The sequence below is a fragment of the Saccopteryx leptura genome, chromosome 3, assembly GCF_036850995.1.
Source record: "Saccopteryx leptura isolate mSacLep1 chromosome 3, mSacLep1_pri_phased_curated, whole genome shotgun sequence".
In the NCBI taxonomy this organism is placed as follows: Eukaryota; Metazoa; Chordata; class Mammalia; order Chiroptera; family Emballonuridae; genus Saccopteryx; species Saccopteryx leptura.
Window position 1 is genome coordinate 90,958,079 of NC_089505.1, and position 14,409 is coordinate 90,972,487.

A 14,409-nucleotide genomic window follows, 5' to 3' on the forward strand; every position below is an offset into this window, starting at 1 on the left:
CTCACCGGGCCATGAGCTTGTGCAGCTCCTGCTTGTGCTGCTGGTCCTCGGTGGCGATGGCATGCTGGGCCTGCTGCTGCACAGTCTGGACAAAGTGCTGCATGTGCTGGAACGCATCGATCTGCGGCAGGACAAAGGCAGAGGGAGCCACTCGGCATGCGGCCCCACCACCCGGGAAACAAACTACTGTTCACGCAGCTGGCATGTGAGCCAACCCGTTTCTAAACAGAGCGCCCTAGAACACGGGCAGGAAGCCTGCAGGACGGAGGACCAGCGTGTGGTGCTGGGAGACAGCGGGGTTTTTAAGATGTCTGTTTTCTCAACTCTTCTTTTAAAAAAAAAATTGTTGGCATATAGTTGTTCATAGTATTTTCTTCTTTCTTATTTAGGAATTAAGTTTAATGAGGGTAATATTGATAGATATGAGTATATAGGTTTCAGGTTCAACTTGACTCTTAGCTCTTTGTTGCCAATTGTAATTACTAGTTTACTAAGCCTTAGAAAAGCTACTTGCTGGCTATCCCAGGTAACGGTTCATATGAAGTAATTTGAAACAACGGCTTACTTCACTATCAACATATTGCCCTGGGGAAATTAGGCTTATGGGGAATTATTTCAGGCTACTATTGAGGATTTGTTTAAAACACTGTGGTAGCTTGGATACTCCAACAGAGCAAAAACTAGAGTTAAAAAAACCTGATAGAACCCTCAATACCCAAATTAAGAACACAGAGGTGGGGTGAACCCTCCACATGTCCATGGGAATGAGGAAGAAGTCACTAGCTAAGCAGACATCCAGTTGAACTGGGTGGTTGAACAGCAAACTCTTCAGAGCATCCTCTAGCAGTCAAATCTTTTTACACTACGGGATTTCATACAAAGTGAGCAGAAAGTGTGGGTTAGGAACAGAAGTTCCTGGCAAACAGGAAAACAGATCAGGAACAGATAGCCAAACTAGGGAAGAGTAGAGAGAGATCTGGGCGTCAGTGGCAAGCCACGTGGGTAAGTCTGCCACATCCAGGCACAGGAACATCTTGAGAAATGGGGTCCACACATCTGTAAAGGTCCTCAAGGATGGAGGTACATACAGCCTACTGATATCAAAAGCTCAAACGGAAAACATGGCGAAATCTAAATTTGCCAACACAGGGAGAGGACAAGGTCTGTGAGAGAATGTGGAAGAGAGGCAATGTGTTTTTTGCTGAAGAGGAGGGAAAAAACCAACAAACCAATAAGGTCAGAATGATCTCACAGTAAATCAGTGGTCCCCAACCTTTTTTGGGCCACGGACTGATTTAATGTCAGAAAATATTTTCACAGACCGGCCTTTAGGGTGGGACGGATAAATGTATCACGTGACCGAGACAAGCGTCAAGAGTGAGTCTTAGACGGATGTAACAGAGGGAATCTGGTCATTTTTTAAAAATAAAATATCGTTCAGACTTAAATATAAATAAAACGGAAATAATGTAAATTATTTATTCTTTCTCTGTGGACTGGTACCAAATGACCCATGGACCGGTACCGGTCCGTGGCCCGGGGGTTGGGGACCACTGCAGTAAATCATGAGTTTTTTGTTTCTGAAATAGAAGCATGTCAGTGATGATGGCCTTGAAATCAAACAAAACTCCCTGGTTTGGGGGCCGGGACTAACCTCAGATACTTTTTAACATAAGGAACTAATTGGCATTAAGAGTTGGGAATCTCTCCCAAAATAATAAAGACAAAACAAAACAAACAAAAACACATCCCCCAAAAAACAACCTTCCCAAAACAAAATACCAAAACCCAACCCAAACCAAACAGAAGGAGCTAGGCTTGCGAGCTGACCCACGTCTGCTCGGACACGATCTTTTTGCTTCTTTCACAGCGGCAGTGTCCTTTCCTTTTTCCACCTGAACAGAACTTGCTTGTTCTCGCTCCAGTTAGTCCTGGAGATTTTTCCTGGGCCAATCAAGAACCTGGAGGTTGCCTGACATGTGAAAGGTCCCAGGGAAGGGCCAGAGTAGTCCCGTAACAAGATGAGCCACTTAATACTCCCGTGTGCTCTGGAACAATGGAACCAATCTTAACTCCTGACTAGGAATTCTTAGACTGGACCTCGACCTATGGTTCCAGTCTGTAGGAACCAGCACCATTTATCAAGAATGTGTGACGGGCCATGTGTCTTGTCAGGCACTTGACCCAAACTTGCATAACTCCTCAAGCAAGACGATTTGAGAGCTGACTCAAGAGATTAAAAGAATAATAATAAAAGAGCTGATGCTAACCCAGAGCCAGAGTGATGTGACAAACAATTTATCAGACAGCTAATCCAGGCAGGAGAACAGGCAGGGCAGACACACAGATGTCCCAGCAGTTAACAAGACACCTGTCTCCCTCAGACAGCTGCCTTCACAGAGTTCTGTTACTCACCACTGGCTTTGAAAAATGAACTACATTAGCATCCTACACCTGGGAAGTGATAAATGTCCCTTCAGTTTTTCTTCCATGAGAACTACACTGACCAAACTTAAAACTTTATTAAAAAGAATTGGGAGGCAGTTCTAAAAAGATCACTCTCTAAAACGGTGACAGGTCACTGCACATCAAGCAAGTGAGAACTAACCTGGGTGGGGACTTTGATACCAGATGCTTTCAGAGCTCATCGGCTGTGTCATTGTCATGACAGCCCAGACATAGAATTAAAACTGTTTGGGAGATTCAACAAGGTGCTGAACAAAAAATAAACTGCCCAAATTGGGGAAGCTGGGTGTTAGTTTAGATTTAAAGCCCAATATTAAGTTTAGTGAGTTTATCTAGCATGAGAGAATCAAGTACTTCTCTACTCTGTGGCAAGGTGGTAACTTATTTTCAAGGAATTAAAAATGATCTTTTAAAAACACTTTCAGCCCTGGCCAGTAGGCTCAGCAGTAGAGCATCAGCCTGGCATGTGGATGTCCTGGGTTTGATTCTTGGTCAGGGCACACAGGCGAAGCAACCATCTGCTTCTCTACCCCTCACCTTTCTCTCTCTCTCTCTTTTTTTCTCTCTCTCTCTCTCTTCCCCTCTCACAGCCATGGCTCGATTGGTTGAAGCAAGTTGGCCCCCAGGGGCTGAGGATGGTTCCATGTCCTCGCCTCAAGTGCTAAAATATCTCGGTTTCCTGGGAATGGAGCAACGGCCCCAGATGGGCAGAGTATTGACCCATAGGGGGCTTGCTGGGTGGATCCTGGTTGGGGCGCATGTGGAAGTCTGTCTCTTTGCCTCCCTACTTCTCACTTAAGAAAAAAAACAGAACTCTTTCCTCCATTCTCAGGAAGTGAGGAGGGGAAAAACAATTCTTTCTCCTTATAGATGCAGAACTGGTCACTCAGAGGAAGGGGCTTCTCTCAGGTCCAGACTTTAAGCTGGGCATAGTACTCCTGGTTCTTGATGGACGGTGGTTTAAGGGCAAGGCGATGCTCTAAGCTTAGTGAAATTTCATGAAAGGGCCAGGGTGTCGTTAATTCTGTGAAGCATTTTGTCTAAGAAAACACTTTTGCGCACACCTATTCCCTGATGTTTTCCTGAAGAACAGAGTCTGCTCTTCCTCAAACATTCCCACCTGTCTTAGGTGAGGCAGAGAGAAGCCTTATTTACAGTGGAGGAAAGCAAAGCTCAGAGAGGTAAAGTGACTTATACAATAGCACCATTATTATTAAGAAGTCAGTTTTCTTTGGGTAGCTCCCGAACTCTTATGAAGATATGATCTCTCGTTCTGGGCTTAAAGTTCAAGCACCTAACTTTAAATAGGTTTTGAAATTTTTATCCATGTGGTTTTACAGTCTCCCACCAGAATTTGGGAGACTCTTAGGAAAAGGCCTTCATCTGTGGAGAAGTTGAGTTGTGGTCAGAAGTTGAAAGAAGCCACTCCCTGGTTGAGATATTAGCCAAAGGCTCCTTCTGCCTGCCTTCGGCAAGACATTCAAAGACTTGGAGGCTCTAACGTAGGAAGGAAACCAGACTACATTCAGATCCAGTGCCTCCTGTTTTTCTCATTTGCCTGGAGGCAGGTCAGGCTTTGAATCAGAAATGCTGTGGCTCAGGAGGCTTACAGAGACTAAAAAACACAGACCAAAACAAAAACCCAAAGAACAAAACAAGGAGAGAAAACAAAATCCCCAAACCACACATTTGGAGAAGGAAGCATGGTCCATTACTATTGAAGTAATAAACCCCAAAGACTCAGGGGCCGGTGCAGGGCCGTCCGCCCCACCCTGGGTGGCTCTCAGTCATGGACCCATCCCCCCACAAAAGTCAGTTTCTAGACCTGGGCCACGGAGCTCCCCGTGTGCCTCCAGCAGAGACCCTACGAGGTGCTCTCTCTCCCAAATAATGGCTCTGCAGCTTTCCCATTCCTTCTCCCCTCTGGCCCCACTGTGGGGCCAACCCCTCTGTTGGGGTGTGTGTGTGCAGGAGCCAGAGCAGAGGCTCATTCTGCCTCCAGGGCCTACTTTCTGTTAATCATCATCATCATTCAGGGAGATTACTTAATAAAAACTCAAGAAAAAAACCCCACCTATTTCCCAGGAACCTGTCTGTAAATAAATAAGAGAAATTCTCCACTGGCTGTAGGCTGACTCTCCCCACTGGTCTCGGCGTTACCCACTGGGCGGGGCTGCTGTCTGAATCGCACACTGATGATAGGAAAGGAGACGAGAAGTCTGAAGCACCACACTGGTCTTGTGAAAGTTCCAGTTGGTGTTTTCACAAACACGCCGCCTTTCTGGGGACTGAACAGCCCATCTTCTCTGAGGGGGCAGAAACTGCTATTTCTATGTTCCAGCACATTCTGGCTGCGACTTTAACTGTGATTGCTCTTATTGGTTTGATCAATGGTATACATGCATCTCCCTGAATATGATTCACTTTTTAAAATCAGGCCAAACAACTTCCTACCAGGAGCAAACTCCCTGCCGACAGTTGGGCGGCCGCCCTGCGGACCCTGAGGCGGCTGCGCGGGGCTGACTCAGGGAGCACGGAGAGGCTGGCCTGCTGCTGAGCGGGTGCGGATACAGACCTTGCGAGCACTCTTCCACATGTTTTTCATGTAGGCGTAGGTCACCTGAGGGTGAACTGTTGGCAGAGGATGGTCAAGTTGCCGAGACGGATCAACTCCCAGGAGCAACACTAAGGTTTTATGAGCCAGAGCCTTAAAAACAAGAGAGGTCAGGGTATAAACAGAAGTAGTCCGAAGTGCCCTTCCCTCCTTGCCTCCCCGCCCTGCAGGGCGGTGGGGTTACTCACCAGTCTGCCACTCTTGCCACACAGACTCGCATACTTGAGCCAGGTCCTCATGTCCTCATGCGGGCTGACCACAAGGGACCGCACCATAAGGATCTTCTGCCAGTCCTCCACAATGCGCTGACAGCCCTGGAATGTTCACAGGTGACGATTAGCTATGTCCTCTGCTATATCTTAACAAACCCCGCCCACAAGCAACAGTGAGGCCCACTCCAAAACAAAAAAGATTCATTTTTATAATCCCAATTTTCTCAAGTGAAGGGTACTATGATCAAAACACCTCTTTGGGACCTTTCAAAATCCGAGAAGCAGTAAATATGGGCTCTGGAACATGGATCCTGATTCTGCGACTTAACTGTCTATGTGACTTTGACAGGTTACTTAACTTCTCTGTGGCTGATTTGTCAAATGGGATAAAAACAGTACCAACTTCATAGGGATACGGTGGGGTCTAAAGGAATTCATTCAAGTTTCTTTTCTGAATTATATACATAGTGCATTTTTAACTTTATTTTTTTGCATTCGTGGCTCTGGTTGAGGATGACTACCACTGACAAATTAAATTTAAAATGTATCATTCAAAGTTCAAAAAACTAAGTGTAAAAGACAAGGTTAAATAATTAAAATTTCAAATGATATTGTTTGTGAGTTGGTAGCATTTACATTTCTGAAGTTGTTAAAGCCTAAACCGCACTGAGACTTTTGTCCTTGCTTACGCTAAGAGTCTTTCCTCTTCATTTTTGTCCCAATTCAAACACTGCACAGAGAAGGGGAAGTGCCTCACACACACATATAAATTCTTTTTAATTAAAAAAGAGTGATGTAACCATTATCAAAGGGGCTAAGCTAATTTTATATCAGAAACTTCAGAGAGCAAAGAGGCTCTCCTTCCCACTTTCGCTGATAAGATGGGTTTCTGAGATCTATCGCTTCACCGGTGGATTCTATGAAACCAAACGAGCTATCTTCCATGGGAATAAATCTGAAAGTCTCAGATCAATGACAGTGGGCTTTTCAATGTGACAGGACACCGACTAAGCCTGAATAAAGAACCCCCAGCAAGAAGACACCCAATGCCAGTCAGGTTGACCTCTCACACCATCCCACAGGAGATACTGGCCGGGGATTTCAATGTAGATGACTCGTCCACAAAATGGCAGGCGTCCAGCCTAGGCAGTTGTTGAGTGTTCTGACAGCAAGCCATCCACCAGAGCCAAGTGTCTACTACAAACTTAATGTTTTATTTCCAGGCTGTATACCATATCTTTCCATCCCATTATGTGTGACAACAGTGATTTGGAAAGTTAGAAAAACAGAAAAGAGAAAAAAAAAGTATACTGAGTGATTGTTTTGGTGACTTCTCACCATCTTCTGCTTTTTCCCAGATGCTAAAATAATTTGGCCCCGTCAGCCAAAAAATATCTTGCAGTCTCAAAGAGAAAAACCATGAAGCCTTAAGATGATGATAGTATCTTGGACATAGTCAAGTCAGACATTAGTCTCCACTCCCTAAGACTCATTCAATCCACTCCCCTTCCAAGTCTCTCATTGGATTAACTTGTTAGAATGGCAGTGGCTTCGTTAGGTCTCTGATTTAGAAACTCCCCACCCCATTACAGGTACTCAAAAAAAACAACAACCAGGGTTTATACGAGCAAGTGGGCAATGTTTGTTCTGTGGAGCTCTTTTCTGGTGCCCAACAGACAATTTTCCATCAAAACATTCACTGGGCATTTCATAATTGCTAATAAAACATGTGAAGGAACTGCATGTGCTCACTTCAGAGCACAAACGAGGGCTGCACTCACAGATGGCCCTCTGCCCGCTGCTCGGCCCTTCCAGGGGAATGTGCCCGGAGCGGCGGAGCCAGGAATGAGGCTGGAGTCGGAAGGCTTTGTCACGGCCTACTGAAAAGCCTGGCAGCACGAGCCTTGATTGGTCCGAAGACAGAATTTGGAGTTAGGTGTGGACTGGGCCAAGAGGAAATCGTTTAAAATCAAAGAGGGTGATGATGACAAGCAGGGGGACAGTGGGTTCTGAAGTGGCAAGCTTTCTCCCTTTCTCCGATGAACCTCCCCTTCTACCTACTCAAGGGCTGGGAGAGCTGTCCTTTCCAAGAACACTTAAGACCGCCGACTCCCAGGTCTGGAATCGACAGCTCCTCATGCTGAAATGATCCGAATGCACAAAGAAAATACTGATGGAGGACTTGGAAAAGTTTCTCTAGAAAGGAAAACCTCAGTGGAAAAGTGAGTAAATAGAGATCATGGGATGACCACGATCTGATGAGCTACACACGGCCAGCATCGGTCAGTGAGTGCACCAGGCAACCCCAAGGGAAGAGCTCGATGCAGGTGGCCAGTGACTGGACTGAGAGCTGTGGTGCTCAGTGCTGGCTGCACACGGACTCATCTGGGGAGGACAAAATGATGCTGATTCTAGTCTATTCCCAGGGTCTTGACTTACTCGGTTTGGGAAGTGGCCTGGGTGTCTGAAGCCTTAAAAGCTCTCCAGGTCATCCTACTGTGCAGCTAAAATTCAGAGCCACTGATACTGAAGATAAGATTCTCAGCTGGCTGGCTCTAAGTGTCACTCATAAAAGATATTTTATTCTATTCGTACAGAAGGGTAAAAGGAGGCTGGAAAACTGGTCATCCTCACAGATAAAGACTCAGCAAGAAGCACGAGTGAAATCAGGAGGGAAGGTGGGCCGGCTACCTGGCTCTCCGCCCGCTCACCTGCGGTCTCTCCACCTGGCTCTCCGCCCGCTCACCTGCAGTCTCTCTGCCCGGCTCTCCGCCCGCTCACCTGCAGTCTCTCTGCCCGGCTCTCCGCCCGCTCACCTGCAGTCTCTCCTGCCCGGCTCTCCTGCGGTCTCTCTGCCCGGCTCTCCGCCCGGGTCTCCTGCGGTCTCTCACCTGGCTCTCCGCCCGGGTCTCCTGCGGTCTCTCTGCCTGGCTCCCCTGCACCCTCCAGTCCGTCCCCCCCACCCCCGCCCCTGGCTCACCTGTAGTCTCTCCCACCAGATCTGGCGGATGATCTCGCGTCGCTCAGGGACAAGTTTGTACTGGATGACCTCCTCCAGCTCAGACAGCATGTGGCAGGAGACCATAGCCTGATGAAGGCAGATCACATTGCAACTTAATACTGCACGAAGCACCCAAGGTAGGACTTGTTTCAGTCATTCCTTGGGGCGCAGAGCATGTGCTGAGGTCACACAGGCGTGTGCTCAGCAGCCTGAGTCCTCAGTAACCCACTCTGAAAAGAGCTGGAATGAGCCTTTAAAAGGACAACGTGTAGAGTACGTGGCACTCACCCCGTATGCCCGACTGTAGCTCTCTCCTGCCATAGCGGTCAGCTCGGCATCCAGCAGGTCCCTGGCTTTGTCGATGCACTAGGAGACAAACAGGGAAGCCCTGGAACTGGGCTTTGCATTGGGAGCTGAGGGTTGTGCTGTTATCTTCAAGCTTCTCAACGAGTTGCAGAAGTTACCTATCTCATTTAAGTTCCAATGATGAGGCGAAAACTTCACCAAGGAAGAAAAGAGACCTCTTCCCAGATCTGAATGGCTGCAGAAGAGTACTATCTGATTTCTTGAAAAAGACAGAAATGTATGGCAGCCAGAATCTAAGCATCTATGGGCACACCCATAGTCTGAGGTAACAAGGGAGAAAAATGTATGCTTAGATGACTGTTCTTGCATCTCAAGAGGATGATTTGGGGGTCTATCTGCATTCAACTCTCCCTTGCCGGACACCTCTGTGAAGGCAGAGTGTGCGGACACTCAGAAGGCCCAGGGCCTCCTCCTGGCTCAGAAGCACCACGTCCTCATGAGCGAGTGCTCTGACACTGGCAGAGGAGCGCCCAGTCCTCCCCATGTAAAAGCGGAGCTTTGGGCATGGATAGCCCAGCTCTCGGTCTGCCATGTCAATCAAAGGGCTTGGCCCCAGGGATGGCCACAGGCCTGCAGCTGCAGTGTTCTTCGTTTAATCAGTTAAAAGCCCAAGGTGTGGAGCTTTCCCCTGTTTCCATGTTTAAGGTTAATTACTGTGTCCCCATCCCATAAGTGTTTGGGTCATTTACCCAAGTGCCTCACTCAGGACCACCTGTGCCCGACAGGGTGGCTGCGATTACGTCATTGTTTCAGCCTGCAAGTCAGCACTGGCCTTCCTGGAAGGTCATCAATGTGTGGCACACCTGCAGAGTCACAGAAACCTGTGACTGGCTTTTGCTGCAGAGGGGACAGCTGAGGACATGGACTGGCTTTTGCTACAGAGGGGACAGCTGAGGACATGGGCAGTTTCTCTCTACTACAGAGCATGGTAAGGCAGGTGGTAAAAAGGATGCAGCGATGACCGAGGAAGCAGTACACATGGTCACATCCAGAACACGCGCGCCCCTCCTGGAGGAAGGCGGCCCGGGCTAAGTGCTGGCAGTCTCCTTACTGGGCACCAGGTGCGAGTACTGTGCCAGTGACCTCAATGACCCCAGCTCCAGGCTGAGTACACTGTGCGCCATGTGCCTCGGAGTGAACTGACCACGCATAATTATCCTTGCTTTGACAGAGGGTCTGGGTGCACAGGGTTTACCTGCTGTGCCAGGGAGAACAGGTCCTGGTGCAGCGCCAGCACAGCTCTGTAGAACGCCCCATCATGCGTGTCCCGAGGAATCATGCAGGTGTACTCTTCCATGCTGTCCCACTGGCCTGCACATGTGAGCGCGCACACACATGCAGAGAGAGTGAGAGAGTGAGAGAGAGAGAGAGAGAAGCATTAGGGTGGTCACCTTGCTGGGCTAAAGGCAGCGTCTCAAATAGGCCTTGTCATTGTTACTTGCACTTGGCTTCAGGTTCAAACAAGACAAACTTGGGCCTGAGGTATCAAAATCCTGCAGAGACCCTCTCTGCTCTTTGGGGTTGAGGAAGCCAATCTCACAAACAAAGCCACATCTGTCCTCCAAACGCAGGACCCCGCTGCTGCCTCAGGGGTTCCATGAGTCGGGAGAAACAGCACGAGTGCAGCCCGCATACCTCGAGGGCTCGGTGCAGGACCTCGGTCACCTAGAGAGAACTCTCAGGCTGCCCTCGGTGAGATGGGCTGGCTTTTTTCCTAACCAGCAAAGCATCTAAGCATCTCACAGTTCAATGGTACACTGGAAATCCTAGTTTCCCTGGAACAACTGGAAATGGCCATTATCCAGACAGGGGACAGGATTAGACAAACAGCATTCCGTCTCAGTCTGGCAGTACCTTTGCCTCAGAAGGGAGGAGATAAAGACTTTATGAGACTTGGTTCTAACAGGCTGGGTCATGGCACAGTGGCCTCTGTGTCATGGCCGACTGGGAGAATGGCTGCAGCGGGGCTGCGGCTGGCATGGCTCCCTGGTGGGGTGAGCAGGGACCGATGCCAGCAGTTCTAAGACCATCTGCAGAAAAGATACCAGCTTCATTAATTGCAACCTGCAGGGCTGCCTACTTCACTCAGCACTTCCTGCCCTTCACTCCAGCCCAGGGCTCATCCATTCTCTGCGCCTCTGGGCAAAAGCAAAGTGGCAAACAATGACTCCTCAGGAAGTCATTTATTTCTGAAAAATGTTTTGGCTCCAGCCCAGAGCTCATGAAAGGAAAGGATATAAGCTTTGTGACTCAAGAGGGATAGAATGTAGATAGAAGGTTACGTAACCTTCCTCTGGACTCCACCGGTGAAGCTTTTCTCCTGGGACGTCAATTGGACCCTTTCCCTCTTTTTAAGAACATCCCTGGGACAGATATTGGTCATCCTCTCAGCTGGGGCCTGGTGTCAGAAATCTACAGTCTATGGGGATTAAAAGGAAAGCTCTGCTTTAAAATACTCGGGGAGAGGGAGCAAGGTGGGCGAGTGTTGGGCAGCAAGGAGGAGAATAGAGAAAACAAACCTGTCGAAATGTTTGCATTGTTAGACAGTGAAAGGGAGGTGGGGTTCATGAGACGATTCTCTTGACTTTTATATATGGTGGGAAATTTAAAATAAAGGAGAGAAACAGCTATCTTCTCCCTTCCTTGCTGCCTGGGCTAAGGACATGGCGAGTGGGCCCTGGCAACCACACTGGAGCACAGGTAGACTTGAAAGCAGAGGTCCCACACAAAGCAGAAATACAGAAACAGGCCAATGACCACAGAGTCAGAATACGAGTGGTGATCACCAACCACCTCGGGATTTCTTGTGTAAGAGATAAAATAAGCCAGTAACTTGTTTAAGACAAACAAACAAACACACCCAAACATGGCTCACTAAGTATCTTCATTTTGATGCCTGCTCACTGCTTTCCTTGCCTTCCCCAGGAAGAGCCCTTTTCACCCGTGTCTAACGAGTCAGTCGAAATCGTCGGTCAGGGACCGATGGAAGGGATGGGAATGAACATAGGCTGATTTTGCTCCTTTAATCTGACCGCAGCCACAGCACCTTCCTTTCTGGCTGTGGGCACCCAGCCTCGCTCTCCACATGCCGACCGGGTGCCCACAAGGGAAGCCTTACCTAAACCCCAGGCTGCTGCTGCAGCCATCCGGGCCATCTTGGCTTGGGTCTCGTCATTCACCAGGGTCCACTTTTCACAGCATTGCTGGTGGAGCTGCCCCCTGAATGGAAAGAATGTTCGGTTGGGTGAACTGAAATCACCTCTACAGCCTGCTCCTGCTGCCCGCCCTTTCGCCTCCTGGGCTAGCTGGGGGCCGCAGAGGAAATGGATGCTAGGAGCCTGCCTTAGACCAGGAACCTTTAAATAAAAAGCACTCTGACCGGGTCGCGTGTAGAGAAGTGGTCAGCAGTCTGTGGTTCCTATGGCCTGGTACTCATGATCTGTTTGAGGATGATTTTAGCAAAGATGGGCCCATGCCTAACTCTATGTGATGTGAAATGTCATGAACATCTGGCCCCCTTCATAAATATTAAATAACTTCTCTTGCATGCCAATAAACTCCAGCTCTTCTCTTTGGCAGCCCTACAGAGAAAGCAATCTGAGAGACACATCTGGACATTCATTCTGTGCTCAAAGCTATAGAAAGAACTGGCTCTCAAATGTATTAAACAAATGGCTGCAGGCCTAAATGAAACTCAAATGAAATCAACCTGTACAGAAGAAGGCTCTTCAGCAGTCACATCTCCCAGAAATCTAGATGCTGCTTATTCTCAGACTTTTGCACAGTGACCATGAGTGTGGCTAAGGAGTATGAAATGTTGAGATGATGCACGATGCTCAACAGACTCCAGCGCTCAGGGAGAGCAGAACCCTCTTAAGAACAGAGATGTCCTGTTGAAAGTTCACACAGCTGCCTCCCACATCCAATTCTGAGAGAATGGAAATAAAACTCTGCTCCTGAGCAAACACAAGCCTTACTTCCACGGCAACTCCGACTCAGCTAGGAGACCCCTCGGCTAGGAGACTGCTTTCTGAAAGAGATGTGGCAGGATGTTTTAACTTGGTATTTGGAATGGAGACAAGAAAAAGGTACAAGTTCCAAGTAGCCCATCTCAGAAGCCTCATGGAACATGGGTTGCAATATAGTATAAGGTGACATGGGTGGGGGTAGAGACAAACACGCTGAAGACAATCAATGCTGAAGGTGCCTACACTGAGCTCCCTGAGAAGCTGAGTGTTGACTATGTTTAGAAGAAGCATTCAGGCCCATTATCCAGAATCATGGCATGGCAGTCACTAAGTTCACATCTCTCTGGCACATGATCAAGAGAGCCAGGGACACAAGCATTCTAACTCAATACACAGCCAACCTAAAAAAAAAAAAAAAAGTAACTGGGAAGCCACCCTGTCCTGCTTAATAACATGGTTATGCAACATATGTGGCTTTCTGACACCTCTTGCTACACAGCAGGTCAAAGACCCATCCCCAGGCCTTTGACTTTTCCACCTGGTGCAGCAGCAAAGCTTAGAATGTATTTGTTCATCTGAAACACCTAAGTGGTTCGCTGACTCCCGAATAATCTGTTCTCAAGGACCCAGAGGCCGTGTACCGAGTAGTATGGGGAGGGGGTTTACCTTGGCTCACTTTAGCTGCAGTGTGGCTGTGTGCATTATGGGGTCGGGGGCTGACTCTTGTAGTCAGCTTCCTAGAGGCAGACAGTATAGGGACAGGAGCAGGGTCTTAGATTTAGATCATTCCTGATGCCACCTCTGGGGAACACCTGCCCCAGGCATGTTCAGGATATATGTATACTCAAAGCAAAAGCAATTTAGAAATTACACTCTAAATAGAACTGACTGAATAACCCATGTAAGAAACCTACATATAATCAGGAAAGGAATTCTGCTTCTTTCATCTCTTTTTAAAACCTTTTAGTCTGCCACATTCTTAAATCCCTTGGTCAGCATCACTGGCCACTTACACTTTATAGGTAATTATAAAACTGGAATGAACCCAAGAGATCAGAGGTAAATGGGACCAAGTACTGCAGCGTCAGGAGACCTGGATCACTGCGCTCCTAGGAGACCTCAGGCTGGCTGTCAATTTCTATTAGTCTCCGTTTCCCAACTGTCACATCGGCGTATTAGACAAAACTGCATCTAAAGTCTCCTTGAATACAGCCAAGCTAAATATCCCTACTTAGCACATCTAAGGAAAGTAGTTGTCTTTAATTTAGAAGGGGTGGGGAGAGGAAGGGACCAGGAAAGGTTTTAAAAAAGGAAGAGACAGTTCAGGTAAACTTTGAAGGATGGGGAGGATTTCAAACACAAGACAAAGGAGAAGAAAAGGTGGGCAATTCAGGAAACTGAATGAGCGAATGCAGGGAAAAAAGTTCAGTGGGGTTTGCAGAAAGTCTGGCCAGAGTGCAGAGAAGTGGGCTGAAATCACAACATGAGACTCTGATGATACTAAATCACTTGAGGAACTGATCAGAGTTAAATTTTAAGAATGTTTATATTGTTTTTTAATCTTCTTCTTAATAACATATGGTTATGCAATAACATAGTGGTTATGATAACCAATTTGAAAAAGAAAATTGTTTTTGAAATAATGTGGCTAATTCTTGTTAACATACTTTTCTCTAGCTTTCGATCAGTATCACCCAAAAGCAGATTCTATGGTGATGGACACGTTCTGTATCTGCCCTGTTCACTGTGATAGCCACCAGCCACACTGGCCCCAGAGCATTG

General features: G+C 47.7%; 1 protein-coding gene across 1 annotated transcript in view; it reads right to left on the reverse strand.

Annotated features, from left to right (window-relative positions):
- Positions 1 to 14,409, reverse strand: part of MTOR (mechanistic target of rapamycin kinase) — a 118,314-nt gene that overhangs the window by 21,740 nt on the left and 82,165 nt on the right. The window contains exons 31-37 of the mRNA XM_066375064.1: positions 11,778 to 11,878; positions 9,855 to 9,970; positions 8,582 to 8,659; positions 8,273 to 8,380; positions 5,269 to 5,394; positions 5,042 to 5,173; positions 6 to 121 (exon numbers count right to left, since the gene is read on the reverse strand). Of these exons, the coding sequence (XP_066231161.1) occupies positions 6 to 121; positions 5,042 to 5,173; positions 5,269 to 5,394; positions 8,273 to 8,380; positions 8,582 to 8,659; positions 9,855 to 9,970; positions 11,778 to 11,878 (777 nt within the window). The remainder of the gene's footprint in view (positions 1 to 5; positions 122 to 5,041; positions 5,174 to 5,268; positions 5,395 to 8,272; positions 8,381 to 8,581; positions 8,660 to 9,854; positions 9,971 to 11,777; positions 11,879 to 14,409) is intronic.